Consider the following 14,591-nt stretch of genomic DNA (forward strand, 5'->3'; position numbering starts at 1 on the left):
AGCACCCCCCTCCCCCTCGCACTTGATTCTTGAGTACCTCTATATTTCCCTTGAGCATGGCAAAATAACTCCATCTTTATCATGTTCTCCTGTTAAAGTGAGAAATTTTACTAGAGCATGCTGACCGATAGTCCGTGTATTAGGAGCACAAACACCTCCCTCAGTCTGACGTGGATGACACAAACTAGAGGGAGCGTTCCAAGATACTCCTCACACTCTGTTGCAGGTCACCGAATCTCAACACAACAAACTAAGCAAGCACATCTCCGGCGCTGACCAGAAGAGAAGGAAGAAGGCCAGGCTGACAGAAACAGGACAGCGCTCCACTAGCACCCACGTGCAGTGGGTGGAGGTACGCGGGTGAGATCCTAAAAATCTCGTGCTATTGGGAGGCTGCGCACCTAAAAGTAATGCACAAAGAATTTCTCCCTAGGCTCGGTAAGGCTCCCATCTACGTCCCAGGGAAACCTGATGACCTGGTGGCGATCAAGAGGCGCTTGAAAGTGCAAAATTCGTGGGCAAAAGTAGGCAGCTGGTGCCTATTCCCCACAGGCGTGAAGGATCAACCTCAAGTGAGACTGATAGTTTTTGGCATTGGGGAAAAGGAGCAGGCTAACCTAATCGCCAAGGGGGAAGGCTCCCTTTTGGGTTTTCCTCTCTAAAGGTGAGGGTGCCGAACCTGATGAGGCAGAGAGTACGTCAGTACAACCAACACAACAACACCAGCAGCTGCTACATGGGCAACTGAAACAAGCTACGGAAGCATCACCGCTCAGGCTGCCAAGGCAACCTGTGCTCAGTGCTTGCTCCAACGTCAGCAACTCACCCCGGCCGATTTCCAGCTGGGAGGAGTTTGCTAATGCAATATGCAGGTAGGTATTGTCTACATACATAAGTATGAAAGAGCATTTTATACACATAGACCTGCAACACTGTACGGCGGCTGCTGTAACCTTAGGCAGACGCTTCAGTGTAAAGCAGGACATTGCCCTCGTTCAAGAACCCTCGGTTGTTAAATCGAGGGTTTCTGGCCTTTGGGGCACAAAAAGAACCGTTTTCTATGATACACGGCAAGTATGGCGTTGAAAGATGTTTGTGGGAGATTGGGAAAAGACATCCACAAGCATCATGTTCTCCTAGTAGCCAGGCAAATTTTACAATAATTTTCTGATTGGCACTTCGTGTATTAGGAGCTGAAACACCTCCTCGCACATGATAACCTCCTGATACCAAACTGGAAAAGATTTAAAACGAGATTTGGCTTCGAAATATTCTTGTGGGTGATGGGAAACGACCTCCTCGACTATTATGTTCTCCTGGTAGCCAGACAAAATTTTACAATAATTTTCTGATTGGCACTTCGTGTATTAGGAGCTGAAACACCTCCTCGAACATTATAACCTCCTGTTACCAAATTGGAAAAGATTTAAAACGAGATTTGGCTTCGAAATATTCTTGTGGGTGATGGGAAACGACCTCCTCGACTATTATGTTCTCCTGGTAGCCAGACAAAATTTTACAATAATTTTCTGATTGGCACTTCGTGTATTAGGAGCTGAAACACCTCCTCGACATTATAACCTCCTGATACCAAATTGGAAAAGATTTAAAACGAAATTTGGCTTCAAAATATTTTTGTGGGTGATGGGAAAAGACCTCCTCGACTATTATGTTCTCCTGGTAGCCAGACAAAATTTTACAATAATTTTCTGATTGGCACTTCGTGTATTAGGAGCTGAAACACCTCCTCGAACATTATAACCTCCTGTTACCAAATTGGAAAACATTTAAAACGAGATTTGGCTTCGAAATATTTTTGTGGGTGATGGGAAAAGACCTCCTTGACTATTATGTTCTCCTGGTAGCCAGACAAAATTTTACAATAATTTTCTGAATGGCACTTCGTGTATTAGGAGCTGAAACACCTCCTCGCACATTATAAGCTTCTGATACCAAATTGGAAAAATTTAAAACGAAATTTGGCCTCGAAATATTTTTGTGGGTTCTGGGAAACTACCTCCTCGACTATTATGTTCTCCTGGTAGCCAGACAAAATTTTACAATAATTTTCTGATTGGCACTTCGTGTATTAGGAGGTGATACACCTCCTCGAACATTATATCCTCCTGATACCAAATTGGAAAAGATTTAAACCGAAATTTAGCTTCAAAATAATTTTGTGGGTAATGGGAAAAGGCCTCCTCGACTATTATGTTCTCCTGGTAGCTAGACAAAATTTTACAATAATTTTCTGATGGGCACTTCGTGTATTAGGAGCTGAAGCACCTCCTCGAACATTATAACCTCCTGATACCAAATTGGAGAAGATTTAAAACGAGATTTGGCTTCGAAATATTTTTGTGGGTGATGGGAAAAGATCTCCTCGACTATTATGTTCTCCTGGTAGCCAGACAAAATTTTACAATAATTTTCTGATTGGCACTTCGTGTATTAGGAGCTGAAACACCTCCTCGTACATTATAACCTCCTGATACCAAATTAAAAAAGATTTAAAACGAAATTTGGCTTTGAAATGTTTTTGTGGGTGATGGGAAAATACCTCCTCTACTATTATGTTCTCCTGGTAGCCAGACAAAATTTTACAAAATTGTTTGATTGGCACTTCATGTATTAGGAGCTGAAGCACCTCCTCGAACATTATAACCTCCTGATACCAAATTGGAAAAGATTTAAAACGAGATTTGGTTTCGAAATATTTTTGTGGGTGATGGGAAAAGATCTCCTCGACTATTATGTTCTCCTGGTAGCCAGACAAAATTTTACAATAATTTTCTGATTGGCACTTCGTGTATTAGGAGCTGAAACACCTCCTCGTACATTATAACCTCCTGATACCAAATTAAAAAAGATTTAAAACGAAATTTGGCTTCGAAATGTTTTTGTGGGTGATGGGAAAATACCTCCTCTACTATTATGTTCTCCTGGTAGCCAGACAAAATTTTACAAAATTTTTTGATTGGCACTTCGTGTATTAGGAGCTGAAACACCTCCTCGAACATTATAACCTCCTGATACCAAATTGGAAAAGATTTAAAACGAAATTTGACTTCGAAATATTTTTGTGGGTGATGGGAAAAGACCTCCTCGACTATTATGTTCTCCTAGTAGCCAGACAAAGTTTTACAATAATTTTCTGTTTGGTCCCTCGTGTATTAGGAGCTGAAAAACCTCCTCGCACACATCCTCACCCTCACCCTCACACACAACATTTGCACTTTTCCGAGTTAGTATCAATCTAAACACGGTAGAATGTAGTCCTTTGTTTGCCATAGCAGTTTGAATCGTTTGTGGAGTGGCGTTGTCAAATCCCCCCTCTGTATCTAGAAGGCCCCTAGAGCTACCCGCTTACAGGAGATCGCCCTCTCAACTACATTCACTACTCTGTGGATGGCACGTTTACAGGATTTTCCTGGTTGATAGGAACATTGGTTCAGGCCCCAGCACGTCATCCCTCATGTGTAGTTCAATAAGTTTCTCCGTTAGTTTGAGGGGAAACGACGATAGACCGATGGTTAGGGCGTATGCGCCCAGCTTTCGGTATGAATATGACGTTTAAGTCCCTCCACGCCATAGGTATGTATCCCAGAAGGCAAAGCTTGCCCTTAGTAACGTACATAGCTTGAAGACTAGCAGGTCGAGACCTTGTTGTAGTTGAGCATCCATCCCTGGTGATGGTCTTCACTGCCTACCTAACTTTGGTCAAGTACACTATCTGCCGAACCAAAACCCGATCTCCCCCTGGGCACTCCGAATTAGGCTTTCCTGCAACTTTCCTAATTCGTGGGGTAAATACCAGAGCAGTATAGAACAACTTAATACCTTCTACAGGAGCACTTCTAAAAAGTATTATGCGGATCACTCTGTAATTGAACGAAAATAAATAAATAAATGAATAGATGAATAAATGAATAAGTGAATAAGTGAATAAGTGAATAAGTGAATAAGTGAATAAGTGAATAAGTGAATAAGTGAATAAGTGAATAAGTGAATAAGTGAATAAGTGAATAAGTCAATAAGTGAATAAGTGAATAAGTGAATAAGTGAATAAATGGATAAATTGATAAATGGATAAATTTTACAAGATGGCTTCCACGGACTCCATTTTAGTTAACGTGCCCGGAAATTTTTTGAAAATAGAAATTTATTCCTGGAATTCTTGTTCTAATCCGAGACGCCGACAGAATCCGATCATCGGTATCTCATAATGCAAAAACAAAACAACAATATGTGAGTGGGCGAAAAAGAATTTCAATTCTAGCCTGAAATAGCAGCCGCATTGGTCTCCTTTTCAAGTTTTCATCTTTTATTAGCAAATATATGAGCATACAAAATTAACAAAGCACAGCCGCAATCAAAAACCCTTAGTCGTTTCTGCTGACACTCATGCGATCAAAGATGGTTTCCAAGCGTAAAAAAGACCCAGCTCCCTGAAGCATCTTCCCAGCCATACTGCGAGTTTCCGACCCCTCTCTTGATTGAGACGGTTCCTTAACCTCCACCCTCGCCGCTTTCTTTGTCACCCAAAAATTGATGGCGAACTTAAATTCGGCGGCCAACGCTTCACAGTAGGTAATCTGAAAGCAACATACCATCATTTCTCGCCGCAACACGTCAAAACTTACGTGATCTTGTACCGAAACGTTCCTCACATTCCACAAAAATTCGACTATGGATATCATAAACGAAATCCCCACCCCCACCCCCAACACCCAAAACACGCCACCTACATTTTGCAATTTAAGGCCCATCTCCCCTATCTCGGACTCAACCTCCTGAAATGTCTGTGTTAACAACGCAGAGTGTACCTACTCTACTCCGTGGGCAAACCTCGCAAATTTCACCCTCGTTCAGCTCCTTCCACCACTTGTTCTTGAGCGTCTGCAATTCGCCGCTCTCTTGGAACTTCAAAATAGCGTTGTTTATTTCGGACCGGTAGGGGGCGTCTAAAAGATAATTTATTTCGATATAGGCGCACGGTAATTTGTTTTACCTAGAGGCATTGCAATGCCGTAACCTTTGGAGTCGAGCCAATCGCCAATCTTAATTAGTTCGCATTCCTTGTTACGCTCATATTCTAACGTCGAACTTTCCATGAAGAACGCGTACTCCTGATTCTTGTTCAAGACCTTTTTTACGCCCTCCGGGTTTGAGGAGACGAACGGGCTCGGTTTAAAGTTGCTCATCTTTTCCCAAACGGCCTTGTGTTTCGAATAGTTGGACGTTCTGAAGAATTCGTACGTCGTTCCATTGATTAGTGTGCCAAATTTGATCTTATTTTGGTTGAGTAGGTCGTCGAGGTTGTTGATAGAGGGACCCATGCGCTCCTTGGCCAGGTACGCCGCCAAGTTCGCCGTGTAGGAGCTGGTCATTAGCAGCGAAAAGAACCACCACATAGCAACGGCCATCCGCGAGGAAATTCCCCTAGAAACACAGTTGTTAAAGGCCAATGGTTTTTGAGCGACGAACGCACTTGGGCAGGATATCACAGCCTTGGGTCATAATGGAACCCATTGTTAACCAGAGTGAGTTGCCGAGGTTCCAAATGTTTTCTAGCTCTTCCGGGTGCGTCTCGCACGGATGCGGGTTTTGCCAGTCACCCGGTGCCATTCGCGCAATCATGTACAGCATGATGGAGAGCCCCAGAAACGCCGTGGCGGTATACATCCAGACGTCGTCGGACAAAGGGTCCTTGAAAGCGAACATGTTCGCCTCGGACTGATCGGGCGTCTTGTACAAGATGCTGATCCCTACAAAACGTATGGGTGCACGTCCAAAGTCAAAGTACTCACCTAGCGTCATGAAGTAGTTGCTAAAGTCGACAAACTGTCGCCTCTGGTGGTTGACCGTCAGATCGGATACGCCCAATTGGGCGACGCCCGATATGACGTCGCCCATGATTCCGTTCCAAGTTTGGGAGTTCTCGTCGTAGTTGCCGTTTGCGGTATCGGGCGTTAGGTAGAACTCGTACGTGAATTTAAGCTCTTCGGCGATCTTCTCGATTAAATCAGCCACGTAACCTTCATACTTACTCCCGACGTCCTCGTTTAGGTTGGAGCGGTTGCGGTACATCAGGTACGGGGCTAAAATCCTTACATACGGTTGGAATAACGCGACGAGGTGCTGGGTGAGTTGAAAATGGGCAGCATGCGCCATCTATCTAAGGCCTTGGTGAAGGAGATTTTTCCGGATACGTAACTTGGTTTGCGGTGCAAGGCCGTGGTGTAGGGTTTCCCGCTTACTGGTGCAAATCAGATGAATAATATGGAAGATGGCGTTGGGATAAAGTTGTAAGGAAGCACTCGTTTTTGTACATGGAATCTACCAGACCTGATGAACACACTGTATATCGATGAACTCGAACACGAGCTTCATTACTAAAAACCGTAACACCATAGACGTAATTATTCCAGGAGGTGACAATGAAATTCATTATGAATTCAACCGCCAATAGTAGAAAAACAATTTATCAGTTTTGTAACCGTTCCCGTGAAGATATTTCAGTTATTATGTGAAAGCTCTCATTTGGAAGGTTAAAGAAAGTTAATATTTCGTAACTTCCGTTCAGTGTATTAATTAGTAGCCTTTTGCAGTTTTACAGTGTTAAGTTTAAAACCAGGATTAAAAAGAGCAAGGTCACCGGAGTACGTAGATAACACTGATCTATGAAATGACAAGTAATAATGGGTGTTAACTGGAGTATTAACTCATTTTGGAACTTGAATCCGGCCAATTAAGAAAGCTAATTAGATGTGTTGCAGCAAACCGCGTCTGATTTGGTTGGGTTTAGTGTCATTGGAAGCGCGCTAATTTATCAAGATCTTTAAGCCGTTTCAGATTTTTACAAGGGAACAATCCCCTTCATCGAACCGGGGGAACTGCCAGGTCACGATCAAAACGCGGAGAAATCCCTGATCCAAAATTCAAGATGGCGCATGCTTCCCGTTTTCTACTCGGGTGGTTTACTTAGAGGAGACGACAATCCGTTGCTTTTGCAAGCTCTTCAGAATTAGTTGACGGTTCTCCTGAGCGGAGAGTGTCATGTTTAAGCGCGTACCGTTGGACGGACTCCACGTCGCCTTCACAACGTCCGCGTTCAGTTCGACAACGTGCAGAGTGAAATTAATCCTTCGTCCGAAATCGTCGAAAAGTATAGGTCCCGTGATCGGATTCGGGAGGTGGTGCTGTAAAACAAAGGTTAACGAATGCAGTTCCAAAACAAACCACCTCTTTCATATAGGCGGCGATGCGATATCCACCCTCCCACGTATCGCTTTCGTCGCAATGCATTGGCCTCGGACGTATCTTTTCGGTTTTGTGCAGATGGTTGACGCTCTCGATCAAGAGATTCACGGCGTCGATCATTAGCGCGCTCGTGGTCTGCAATTGGCGAGTTAGTTTCGGCGTGAGTACCCCGAGAACCACCCACCTTCACGGTACCTGGACTAGCGCTGAAATGTCGATTTCTCCTCATCTCGCCTACCTCCCAACTCTGCACGTGCCTGATCAGATTTTCGTTGGCAGGATTGAACAGCCGCACCATCGTGATGTTCGCCGTGGTATTTAATGGGCCGTAGTCCAACGTGTGCGCGTCCTTCAAACACTCCCCTTTGCAAAAGCCCGACGTTGTCAATACTCACCAAGGACGTTAGGAAGATGTTCGTCGACATTGTCAAAAATCCGATCTCTTTCGCCTGCATTAAAATTGAGAGTATGTCGTCCACGTGACAGTTTAAGATGACTTTAGAGACGCTTCCATCTTTCAGTTGCTTAAACATCGACCTGAAAATTGAAGATATCTTCAAACTAGAGGTACTCACAGGGGGAGTACCTGGCGTCGGGACCTTCCGGATCGTGCTCCAGCTGTTTAATTATGACCGGATAGTCGGAAACATCGGGTATCTTCAAAATGCCTTGCAAGGTGACCAGGTCCTTTTCATTCTGGTAGACGATCGCGTAGCTCTTCCAGTTCATGTGTCTTAGTATTGTGGCGAAGCCTTCCGCAAGCAAATCGGCGGCCGGGTAAAAATTCAAAGCGATTAGGGGCGGGTACTTGGTCGACTTCCATTTGGTCTCGATGTAGGGTATTTCTAGTTTTTTGCAGACGGAACGCGACATGGGAGAGGTGCGCGCGGATTCGTACCCAAATATGGCAATGACGCCGGGTCTCGTGTTTGTCATGTTGCAAACTGGAATTTAAGCATCAGGAGAAGTTCCGCGAAATCGAATCGGTTACCTATTTTGCTAGTGGTAAACATATTCTTGACCGGCACTTTTCTTACGTCCGTGAGGTAGTGTGTGCCTTCGCTACTGTAAATGTTGTGCCATTGAACTGCATATTTAAATGCTAATTCTACTTCAGAGTTATCCTTACTAAATAAAGCGCCTGAAAATGAGTAGCTGTTGTTAGTTGAATCAGGAGAAGGGGCTGTGCATTTGGTGTTTGGTACTGACATACTGAAATACTCTAGGAAATAGCGCAAAAGTAATCCTACGTCCAACCTCGCCGAAGCGTCTGTAAAACAGACTATACCTCACCAATAAAGACAAAAGAAAGCGACAAAAATAAAAAAGTTTGTTGCATCTAGCGTTGCGGACATAGACACTGTAACGGGAGCCCCCTAGAACGTTTAAATTATTCGCGTTGGTCTCTGGGACTGATTAGTTACCATTTTGTAGGCATATTTTGTAAAAATAAAAAAAGTATGGATGAAGCGAAGATTTCAGAATTACTACGTAGTTAGCTGCAAACAGTAGAGTTCATAACTGGCGGGTGTGGCCGCGAAGTAGTACGTTTTTAATTCAGCGTTAAGACCGTAAGCATTGCTACCAAAGGCCCCGGAAGCTAGGGGCAGCTGATATTTTAAAATATTGTAATCGCGTGTTACTTGGTATGTTTAACCATTACCGTGACATTTTACAAATAAAGTTACCTAGAAGGTTAATTTTCTAATAATAAAGACCGTATTGTTGGGTTGAAGGTTTTTCTTTCTAGTTCTTTAGCCTTTGAAGAATTGGGTATTATGAGATGGGATAAGAATTCTTATCTTTTAAAAAGGGGTCGGAGAAACCAGACATTATTTTATGTTTTAAATTCCGCATGAGAGCGCTTATGCACCACCAGTTTGATGTATTGTGGCGTTTTATTTTTAGTACTTAGTGGTAAAAGTGCTAAATATTCTTCCACACTTGCTTCTCCATACACATCAACAATAGATCAACGTTTGGAAGCCAGTTTCTACGTCAAGCGAGCAGCTTACAAGAACGAAATACGTTGACCTACATACATTGAGTCCATGAACCTAGCAGAGCAAGGTCAGCAGAACACAATCAAACATATTGCATAATTAGGTGCTAATTAGGTGCTAACTAAGTGCCCTATTCCCGAATTAAATGCTCCTTTTTTTAAATAATTACATGTTTTGCCAGGTGCATATGAACTCAGCAGAACACTACCTCAAAAAACCAAGAAAATGAAAAGTGAACTAACTATAATTAGGTGCTAATTAAGTGCCCCATTCCCAAATTAAATGCTCCTTTTTTTTTAATAATTACATGCTTTGCCAGGTGCATATGTACTAATCAGAGCACTACCTCAAAAACCAAGAAAATGAAAAGTGAGCTATAATTAGGTGCTAATTAAGTGCCCTATTCCCGAATTAAATGCTCCTTTTTTTTTAAATTATTACAATGTTCTGCCAGGTGCATATGAACTCATCAGAGCACTACCTCAAAAACCAAGAAAATGAAAAGTGAACTAACTATAATTAGGTGCTAATTAAGTGCCCTATTCCCGAATTAAATGCCCCTCTTTTTAAAAATTATTACAATGTTCTGCCAGGTGCATATGAACTCATCAGAGCACTACCTCAAAAACCAAGAAAATGAAAAGTGAACTAACTATAATTAGGTGCTAATTAAGTGCCCCATTCCCAAATTAAATGCTCCTTTTTTTTTAATAATTACATGCTTTGCCAGGTGCATATGTACTGATCAGAGCACTACCTCAAAAACCAAGAAAATGAAAAGTGAACTAACTATAATTAGGTGCTAATTAAGTGCCCTATTCCCAAATTAAATGCTCCTTTTTTTTTAATAATTACATGCTTTGCCAGGTGCATATGAACTCATCAGAGCACTACCTCAAAAACCAAGAAAATTAAAAGTGAACTAACTATAATTTGGTGCTAATTAAGTGCCCTATTCCCGAATTAAATGCTCCTTTTTTTAAAATTAATGCATGTGTTCTGCCAAGTTCATATGAACTCGGCAGAACACTACCTCCAAAACCAAGAAAATGAAAAGTAAACTAACTATAATTAGGTGCTAATTAGGTGCTAATTAAGTGCCCTATTCTCGAATAAAATGCTCCTTTTTTAAAAAAATGATTACATGTTCTGCCAGATGCATATGAACTCATCAGAGCACTACCTCAAAAACCAAGGAAATGAAAAGTGAACTAACTATAATTTGGTGCTAATTAAGTGTCTATTCCCGAATTAAATGCTCCTTCTTTTTAAATTAATGCATGTTCTGCTAGGTTCATATGAACTCAGCAGAGCACTACCTTAAAAACCCAAGAAAATGAAAAGTGAACTAACTAATAATTAGGTTAGAGTTTATATGAACCTAGTAGAACATGTAATAATTAAAAAAAAGAGAATTTAATTCGGGGATAGGGCACTTAATTAGCACCTAATTATAATTAGTTCACTTTTCATTTTCTTGGTTTTCTGAGGTAGTGCTCTGATGAGTTCATATGCACCTGGCAGAACATGTAATCATTTATTTAAAAAAAAAGGCGCATTTAATTCGGGGATAGGCCACTTAATTAGCACCTAATTACAGTTAGTTCACTTTTCATTTTCTTGGGTTTTAAAGGTAGTGTTCTGCTGAGTTCATATTATGACCTGGCAGAACATGTAATCATTAAAAAAAAAAGAAGCACTTAATTTGGGGATAGATCCCTTAATTAGCATCTAATTAGCACCTAATTATAATTAGTTCACTTTTCATTTTCTTGGTTTTTTGAGGTAGTGCTATGATGAGAAGCAATTGCAATTGCTTGGATCGAGGATTGCTTGTAATGAAGCACTTAGTTTCATACCAGAAATAATGACAACCCCCTTACATTCGTGGAATCTACCAGCTCTGCGGAACGCCCGGTATTTGGATGCGATTGAAATTGAAAGCGCCTCGTTACGAAGACTGTCGCTCCGAAAATATTCATTTCTGTTTTAGGACTTTGAAATAGAAGCTGGAAAGTAGTTGTTTAATTTGTAGAGCCGCCCGAAAGGGAAAGCAATTTTTTTCATTTTGAGCTGTTCCCATGGGAATATCTTTGTAGCGTTCGAAAGACAACGAAAAATTAATATTTCAGCTCCGTTAAGCAATTACTAGGCAGGTTTTAGTTTCCAATGGTATATGAGAACGAGCATTAACACTGCAAGGCCATGTTTGATACGAGACCTTTTGCCTGTCCTGAGAAATTTAAATGAAAGTATGCATTTAGAAATTCTTTCGCGCATTTAAGTGAATATAATTAACCGTTGCTAATTAAATGAGTTGCAGTAAACACCATCCGATTAAATCGTGAGCGCTTTAAATTTAAGACCAATGACGGATTTTTAGGACGTCAGCAGGCCGCACAATTAATTAAAGAAGTTTTAATTTATGGAGGTACTTATCCGAAAACACTAGTTTGGCTGGGAAACCGCCGTTCTTCCAATAAAATGGCCGAATTCTATATAAGGTAAAGCCGTCGTTTAGTGGGGATCTCTTTCGTTCGGAAATACTGTAAATTTACTTTGGCAACCGTACCGTATTTAAATCGTGGAACTTTAGCCGTTTTGCACCTTTGATGGTAGCGTGTACTCCTGTATTGAAAATCTTTTTTTTTCTTCTCTTCCGCTCCGTTAAATGTTTAAGGTAGCGTTTGACACTTTTCCTTTCGTTAATTATAAAGGGAGGGGGTTCTTTTCCCGCATTTGATTTTCCGTAGCTACCGCTAATTCATTTATGCTTTGTTGCAAAGTACGTACCTAGCATTTACAAAGCAGTGCAAAAATAACGTGAAATGTACGTAATGAGCCGTAAGTGTACGTGTGTGTCCATAAATCCATCGCTGGATATGCTATGGCTTGGAAGTTTTAATTTCAAAATTGGTACTTGATATTTTCTTTACGTTAAGTATAAGGGGGGGTTTGTTTTCCTTGTTTCTGTTTAAGATTATTTGCCAATGACCGGCCCTCTATTTTCTTTGCATGATTACTCGTGGCTTCCGAAACCGATACGATTTCCACCTTTTTCCCGCTGATTAAAAATTAATTTGTTTATTCGATTAAGTGCATTGTTCATTTTTAAGCAACCGTTTGTGCGCGATCTTCCCGACAATCTCCGTTAACGTGCTCCCGTTACAAAATTTACATAATTAAAAAAAATTAATTTCTTCAGCAATTCCCATCCTACATTCCAAAGGAGAATACTCGCGACCGTTATTCAAGGGGTAGTTACACACTTCCCAATCATAATTAATATTAGCACCATTTCCATAGACAAATAGAGCGAATGACTCTTTATCCAGTTCCAAAAGGCATAGGCTTTTGGAATTGTACAAAAGTATCTAATAGTTATGTAAGTACAGGGTGAAGCAAATAATTACAATACATGGTTCGTGGTCTAAACTTTTTCGTTCAATTTACTCCCCAAGTTCGGGAGGGATTTATGCAGGAGCCCACGGGAACGTTTAATTTCCCTTCATTATCTCACGATATACTTGCGAATTTACGACGTCCTCCCACAAATCGCTTTTCCACATGAATTGTTGCGCTTTTTTTTATTTCGAGAATGCGAACGAAAACGGAGCTCGGAATGTTTCAATTGTTCCAAAAATACCAGAGGTCGTAATTTTTCACTTCACGTCGATTGTAATTAATCAGGAAAAGCTTTGGCGAAGACTTACCGATTGTTAACGGGTCACCGTAGGCGGCGAGGCCCGGGCGAAAGAGGGCGACGGAAATTAGCCCGACTAATTGAGCAAACACTAATTTGCACATAATGAAGATTGATTAATTAACGAATAGCGGGAGGAGTACTCATGTCGATTTGCAGTCAAACACTTTCTGATGCGTTTTCGTTTTGAAGATATTTGAACGAGTGCCAAGCGATTATAAATAGAGACATACATTTCTCGAAAAAAATTCGCCACTTCCGGAGGCGATGGAAGTAACCTCAATTGCCCGTGAAGACGGGACGGAATTCTGCGACTTTTCCAATTGGCGCACCCCCGTCCCTTAAAAGGAATTAAAAAGTTTTCTTTCGGATCGTATTGTCGTAGAAGTTTTATTTGTAGGCGCTTGCGCTTATCGATTTACCCAATGCAGTTATACATTGCGGGAAATTACACGTGCTTCCGACATACCCTTCGGATAAATAATAGTAAAAGGGTAGCGGCTTACTGATCGAATTCCCACGGCGATCTACGCGCGGGTTTATTAAAAAAATGCTCGCCGATTGAATCTTTGTGCTAATTACTTGTTTTCCTAGCCGGTGAGTAAGTACCTTTATTATTACTCGGCATCGATTTTACGTTTTTTTTAATTTTTCACCAGGTCCGTCTCCTTACATAATTTAATATTAGGTGATTATATTAAGTTTTAATGGGAATTAAAGGGAAGCCCTTTTATTGCGTGCATCAAGCGACGACCTTCGTTTAAAAAACTCGGTTATCTGCTTCCCTTTCGCTCGCACCCCTTTTCCTTGGTTGATTTGGGGAAAATGAGTTCCGACATCGATATTTAAGTGCTTATTATAATCGATATAAGGTGAAAAGGGGTCCTACTGCAGATAGATATGGGTAATTAAATTCGTTGTTTATTTTTCAAGTGCCTTTATTGCGCATGAAACTACATTATTTCGGATTTATTTTTTTTTGGAAATGGTGTACTTCATTGGTAATTTATTAATTTCAAAATCTATTCCTCCAAGTCACATTACATGCATACATTGAGAGCGGTGTGAATTTTCCGAGAGGAGATTTCTTTTAGTGGGACGGAGCGAATTTTCCAAGACGTGGGTATTCTTTCATTAGAATACCTTACCCTAGTCTTTTTAAAGCAAAAAGGCGGCCAATGCTCCAGTTGAGAATATTCTAGCAGAGACCGTTATGGGGGAAACTTTTCTGATTGTCCATAAAAAAACTTGTGAAATTTAGTCTTATCGCAAATTTTCAGCTGTTTCGACTGTTTGAAATTATGGATTCTACAGGTCACATTCTATAAGAAAAATTTTTTTCCGGGTCGATCTGAGACAATTTTTTCTTCGAGTCTCAAAAAAAGGCAGTGTATAACCTTCCTTTTCTACCAAAAATCGACTACACCAAAATTTCTCGGGAAAACACTTTTTCTTATTAATTTGTATGCGTAGAATCCAAATCAATTCGTACTTTTTCGATCAGACTTCTCAATCAAAAGTTATAGACTAGAAAACAATTTCGAAAAAAATTCAAAGGGCTGTAACTTTTGAACTAGTAGCCCAATCTTGGAACTGTTTAAAATTATGGATTCTACAGGCCA

The 14,591-nt window shown here is 41.0% G+C and overlaps 1 protein-coding gene across 1 annotated transcript; it reads right to left on the reverse strand.

Annotated features, from left to right (window-relative positions):
- Positions 1-4,283: 4,283 nt before the first annotated feature.
- LOC116180968 (glutamate receptor ionotropic, kainate 2-like) lies at positions 4,284-13,185 on the reverse strand. Its single transcript, XM_031501163.1, has 13 exons — positions 12,980-13,185; positions 8,255-8,404; positions 7,850-8,207; positions 7,659-7,800; positions 7,448-7,612; positions 7,246-7,398; positions 6,985-7,202; positions 5,811-6,109; positions 5,492-5,768; positions 5,012-5,442; positions 4,849-4,964; positions 4,644-4,793; positions 4,284-4,595 (listed from the first exon to the last, which is right to left on the reverse strand). Exons 1-13 carry the CDS (start codon positions 13,071-13,073, stop codon positions 4,383-4,385), a joined length of 2,766 nt encoding a protein of 921 aa, XP_031357023.1. The 5' UTR covers positions 13,074-13,185; the 3' UTR covers positions 4,284-4,382.
- Positions 13,186-14,591: the final 1,406 nt, after the last annotated feature.

This window comes from Photinus pyralis, unplaced genomic scaffold (genome assembly GCF_008802855.1).
Source record: "Photinus pyralis isolate 1611_PpyrPB1 unplaced genomic scaffold, Ppyr1.3 Ppyr1.4_LG9, whole genome shotgun sequence".
In the NCBI taxonomy this organism is placed as follows: Eukaryota; Metazoa; Arthropoda; class Insecta; order Coleoptera; family Lampyridae; genus Photinus; species Photinus pyralis.